This window comes from Myotis davidii, unplaced genomic scaffold, assembly GCF_000327345.1.
Source record: "Myotis davidii unplaced genomic scaffold, ASM32734v1 scaffold592, whole genome shotgun sequence".
NCBI lineage: Eukaryota > Metazoa > Chordata > Mammalia > Chiroptera > Vespertilionidae > Myotis > Myotis davidii.
Genome location: NW_006284844.1, coordinates 824,809 through 830,553, shown reverse-complemented (window position 1 = coordinate 830,553; position 5,745 = coordinate 824,809). Strand labels below are relative to the sequence as shown.

Genomic DNA, 5,745 nt, shown 5'->3' with positions numbered 1-5,745 from the left:
GGCCCTGCCCGCCCCGGCGGGTGCGCCACCCCCCCCACCACAACGCACCACCTCCTCCCTGCAGGCGCAGGCCCTATCCCCCGACTCCCTGTACACCGCCAAGCTGGTTGCCTACACCGAGGAGGAGGAGGAGGAGAGCCCCGCAGGTCAGGATGAGTGCTCCCGCTCCAGGACGTCTCGTGGGCACCTTAAGCCGCGCCCGGCCTCCGATGGCATCTTTCTCTCCAACTCCTTCCAGCCGCCCTCGGCCAGTGCCAACAGTACTGCCCTCAGAGCAGGCCAGCCCCCGCCCCCTCCAAAGCCAGCAGGCTTCTACCATCTCGGCCACTCCAGGGCTAGAGGTAAAGGGCAGAGCTGCCAGGCCTCCCTCCTGTCTTGCTGATTGGACCTTGGCATCTGCACACTGCGCGCTGGAGTATGGTCCGTCTCGGCCAGTCGCTGGGAGTCTGAATCGAGCTGATCGGTGGGCTCAGCATGGGGACCTCCCTCTGCCTCGATCGCAGTGTCTGCTAGTCTCCCCGTGATTCGCACTCTGAACCCCCTCTCTCACCCCCACAGCAATCAGGCCTCCTCCCTCCTCGGGCGTGAAGTACTGTTGGTCTTGCCTTCATTCTCTGCCTCTTCAAGTAATTGCTATGTTTGGTTGAACATGTGCCCTTTTCCCACTTTGGGTGTCTAAAGATAAGGTTCTGCTTATTAACAGTCATGGGACACACTAGCTTTCTGCTGTTTTGACGCACGCAGGGCTCTCTGCCCTGGGCCACATGCCTGTGGGGGCGCAGCAGAGACCCGAGCAGTGGCCGAGTGCAGGGCCCAAGACCAGGTCACTTCCTCTCATTGTCCTACCTCCTCCGAGCTCCGCAGCACAGGCAGCAGACCTCGTGGGCACACGCTGGCCTGGGGTCCTGCCTGTGCCAGGACCAGGGCCGCTGGTGCACATTCAGGGAACATGGCTGAGACAGCGCTGAGAGTTGCATTTAAACTACAGATTCTAAGGCTTTGTCACGGGCAGAAGATTTTTTCAGTGGGATTCTTCCCTACTGAGTGACAACCCATAGAAAGACATCTGCACCGCTGTCAACGTGTTAGGACTTTAATGATAGATCATTGGGCAAGACGAGCTCACTCGGATGCCTTTCAGCCTGTTGTCTGCATCCTCTCTGTGGGTCTTCACAGCCCTGGGCGCAGAGGGCAGGTCGGCTGTGTTCACACAGGCGGCGATTTTGTGCCTGTGGACTAGTGTCCACGCCAGGGACCTTGGTAGCCCATTTGTTTAAAACATTTTGTTTAATAATTACAGCCATTTATTTTCAGGGGGGAGGGGGGGTATTCAGTAGCTGCCCTGAAAAGATTCACTTCAGTCGTGCAATCACTTCTGAATCTGTAGGTCACGTGCACTCAGTGACCTTGCAGGAAAATTCCTGGTGTTGGGAGTGTCTGGAAAATTCTGCTGCCCCCCACCTCGGCAGTCCTCTGTGGCTTCTTCTCGTGGGTTCCTGATATCTGTGAATTTACTGATCAGAACTTTTGATCGTTACCACCTGTGGCCTGTGCTGGCTTCTCTGCCCCTAATGGGCTGGGGCAGCACCGGGAGCCGTGATTGGATGGCTCAGGCCGCAGGAGATGGGAGTGGCCATGGATGGAGCTTTTGTCTGATTTGAAGCGCTTTTGCTTTCTTCATTTAGCAACTTAAAATGTCTTATTCTTCTGTGGGTGCTGTGTCCTTTCCGTGAGCACAGTTTTCGAAATAATGCAACTGCTTTAACGTTGACTTTTTCTCTTATGGAAAAGGACCAAACTCTTTCACGGGGTCTTCTGGGACACTCGCTGGTGCTCATGATGCTCACTGGGACCCGAGAGAGAAGCTGTCTACAAGGTAATGCGTTTGCTGGACACGCCCCTCTTTCCTTTTTTTTCCCTCCCTGCCCCTGTGGGCACGAGGCTGCACTGGCCGCAGAGACTACTCAGAGCCGGTAGCACCTTCCTGCCGTTTCCCACTTGGTCGGCGCGCCGCTGCGTGCTGGGCTATGCCCGCCCTCTAGGGGAGCTGCCCGGGGAAGACCTGGCTGAGGGTCCGAGCCGAGGCTGCGGCTGGAGGAAGTTGCTGTTTTTAGGAAGGAGGAGGGCGTTTGCCCTTTTCCTACGTGGACATAGAATTTACTCATGATTTTAACACATTGTATGCGGGAAACGTGTTTACACGTTTTACGTTGACTGGTAGTAGAGCGCGGGACACGTATTAATACGTTTTTATAGACTAGCGATAGAATGCGGGTAATGTATAAATAAACTAAAGTTACCGGAATTTTACTGAACATTGCCATTTGCACAAAAAATTAGCAAAAATGGCCCACGCCACCTGTAAGCGCGCGATAAAAACTACCCGCAAACAAATTAACTGAGAACAAGTTTCTCTCACTGACTAAACTGTTCCCTGACATTAAACTGACTCCTTGGTGACTAGTTCCCATGGTGACGAGTAACCTTGTGCCCGCCCCCTGCAGCCACGAGGCAGGAGTCCCTGGGGGCGCGGGAGCCCCGGAGAACCTGACCTTCAGGGAGCGCCAGCGCCTCTTCTCCCAGGGGCAGGACGTGTCCAACAAAGTGAAAGCCTCCCGCAAACTCATGGAGCTGGAGAACGAGCTGAACACGAATTGAACGGGGAGGCCCTCCACGCCCTCCCGCCAGCTCTGTGGGCCGCGTGCGTCCGGCTAGGCAGGGGCTGGGGTTCAGGATGCTCAGCCGGGAACTGCATTTCACCAGCGAGGCCACGTGCAGCGGAAGCCCTGCGGGCTCCTGTGACCTCCCACTGAGACCTGTGGGTCCCTCCACGGGGGCAGGGGAAGGGCAGGAGGTGCCGAGGCCGCGCCCCTTCTCCCGGGAGCACGCAGTCCTGTTCCCTTCTCAGAAGCTGCTCCTGCTCAGAGAAGAGCTGGAACTGCCCAGAGGATGTTTGCACTACGGAGGGCGGCTGCGCTGTGGACAGTCCAGTCGGGCGGATCTGTCTGGAGCACCGGCTGCGCAGGGGGCGGGTGGAGGACCAGCCTCCCTCCTGCCCCGCCCGCTCCTCAGGTGCAAGCCCTCCTGACCCGCTTACCTATTCGATGGGAAAACTTTCTCAATAGAACATTTTGAGGCTTTAAGCTTAGGAAATTTTATTTTTATAAATACCAGATTAGTTCTATTAGACCACTGGTGATTTTGAAGGTGGCAGTTAGCGTTAGAACGTTAACTATTTCAGATGCCTGAGGGGATCTGTGAGGAGCCGCGAGGAGCCTGCGTTAGGATGGTGTCAGGATGTGAGTCCTGGCGGAGGAGCAGCCGCTGCTCAGGGATTTTACATTCGGCCGAGAGCGACACCCCTGCACAAAAGTTTGGGGGGGGGGGGGGGGGGGGGGGGGGGGGGGTCTGCCATCCGGCCCCGCATTTATTCCTGAGAATGACTGGTGTGGCAGTTCAAGCTGTTTGTGTACACTCTGGTAGGGTTATTTAATTTCCATTCGTTGAATTATTAGTTCCCACTGTCGTTTGTTCAGCTGTGACTGTGGCTGATGTCGGGAGGCGGACCTCACTTTGTTGTATGTTGTGTGATGTTAAATGGTGACTCTGTGATGATGATCAAATGTTCTATGGACAGAGCCCTGAGGTGGGGCCGGGGCTTTTCTGTGCCACGTTGCTGTCTGACAAATGTCTCTGAGAAACCCGCACACTTTCATGGAGCGGGGGGGGGGGCTTCCGACCTGGGACCCACGGGGGAGACTGTAGGGTAAACCTTTCCAGGGCGCGTGTCAGTCGTCCACGCGGCCAGGGCTCTGGTGGGAGGGGCGGGCAGCGGAGAGGCCTGCGTGGCCGTGAAGGATCTCAGGGTGCAGGCGGCTGGAGAGCAGGCTCCTCCCAGGCACCTCGAGACACTGGTGGCCCCACAGGGCGAAGCCCACATGTCCCCCAAGAGATGCTGTGGACCAACTGCTGTTCTGTTAACATGGAAAGGCCCCGCCTACCAGCACATGAGCGACATGCGAACACGGCACAGGGCAGCTCAGACCGAGGCGGTGGCCTGCCCTCCAGGCGGCTTTGGCCTTTCATGACTGCACTACTGTGGATGCATCCAACTGCTGTAGCTTCCATTCTACTGTATTCCAGCCCAGCCTGTTTTTAATAAACTTTGTATGTATTTAAGTGCATTTGCTGTTGTCGATTTTAGTAGCACTGGCGAGATGATATTTGTAATATCAGCCTCCCTCCCCCTCCCTCCTCCCTGTCATTCACTAAGCAGGAGCCTGGTGTCCTGTCCTTGGGGCAGTGTTCCCAGGTGGTCCCCTGGAGCAGGCGGATGCAGCGGGGTTTGGGGGGGGGGTTCCATGTCCCCCACAGCAGGTCAGAGACGGTGTAGAGTTTACATAAACATGCAGCTAGTGACTTGATTGGTATAAAGAAGAGGGACAGGGCACTTGAGGGTTTTTAACAGAACAACCCCTTTTGAGTCGAGATGGCAGCCTTTTTGGGAAAATGAAATTCTTCCCTTCGGGGAGCCGAGGCTGCCGAGCCCGCGCCTGGAGCCCAGGCAGGGACGTGCTAGCCGTGGGTTGGGACGGGAGCAGGAGGCGGAGGTTTGCACCCTTCATCCAACTTCCTGCCGGGTCCTCCCGATGGAAGCGTGGTGGCCGCGGGCCAGGGCGACAGGCCGCAGGAGAGTGGGCGACGACACCCTTCGTGCTGCTGTGAGTAGGTCTGAGCGGCGGGGGGCTGTCGGGAGCAGCTTCCTTTAGAGCCCTGTTCCCCGGGCGGGGCCTCTGCCTTTCTAAGTGCTGATGGAGGCCGTGGGGCAGGTTTGCCCACCTTCCACTCGGGTAGGGAAGGTAGGGAAGGTAAACGCGCCAGCAAGTACTCCGGCAGCAGGGGGAGGAGCCTGCGAGCCCTGAGGTCAGTGTGTGGCGTTAGAGGGCTGCCTCCCCATTGGTCCCTGTCCCGGGCACCCCAATAAAGCCAGCCCCCCAATAAAGCCAGGCACCGCGGAGGGGGACCAGCGGGCGCTGGGGGCTTCTGTCAGCTTGTCTCGGCTTTGTGTGCTGGTTTGCCTTTATTTCTATTAAGTGTCACAACCTGAACACTTGGAAATGACGAAGTGGAGTAGGCGTGGGAACTCCGGAACCCTGGAGGGCCTGTCGCTGCAGAGTCCGACGGTCAGTGAGCCTGTGATGTCTCCTCCTCTCAAGCTGTTTGATTTCCAATAAAATGCAAGTGATGCTCAGAGCAGCCTGGGCTCTGCCGCTGGTTTCCCTCCAGTCGTTCCTGCAGCCCCACCTGTGGCCACGGGGACAGCGGGCCGCACCGCAGGAATGGAGAAGAGGCAGCGCTGCCCAGGGAGAGCCCGGGCCCTGAGACCCGCCCAGTGACCCTGTCCCTGCAGGACCCCAAGGGAGCCCCTCTGAGCGGGGGCGGGACCCTGTGCCCGGGGCCCAGAGGCCCTGCTGGGGCTGAGCTGCCCGGGGGCCCTCGGCCTGGGCCTGGCCCTCCGCTGCCAGTGGGCAGGGCGTCGTTGGGCGGGGCCGGCTGGGTGGGGTTGGAGACCCAGAGCCTGAAGGTCACAGGCGGGAGAAGCATTTCCCGGAAACCCCTGCAGCGGGCGGAGACCCCCAAATACACGGCCTGGCGCCAGGCTGGGCATCGCTGAGGACAGAGACCCGGGGCAGAGGGCGGTCTCCCTGAGCGAGGAGGGTCTGAGGGGGACGGGTCCCGGGGTGG

At 58.5% G+C, this 5,745-nt stretch overlaps 1 protein-coding gene across 1 annotated transcript in view; it reads left to right on the top strand.

Moving 5' to 3' along the window:
• The window catches only part of MLLT4 (myeloid/lymphoid or mixed-lineage leukemia; translocated to, 4), a 69,988-nt gene extending 65,804 nt beyond the window's left edge, over nucleotides 1-4,184 (top strand). Inside the window, exons 31-33 of the mRNA XM_015558376.1 lie at nucleotides 2-146; nucleotides 1,792-1,876; nucleotides 2,505-4,184. Of these exons, the coding sequence (XP_015413862.1) occupies nucleotides 2-146; nucleotides 1,792-1,876; nucleotides 2,505-2,658 (384 nt within the window). The 3' untranslated portion in view covers nucleotides 2,659-4,184. The remainder of the gene's footprint in view (nucleotide 1; nucleotides 147-1,791; nucleotides 1,877-2,504) is intronic.
• The last annotated feature ends 1,561 nt before the right edge of the window (nucleotides 4,185-5,745 follow it).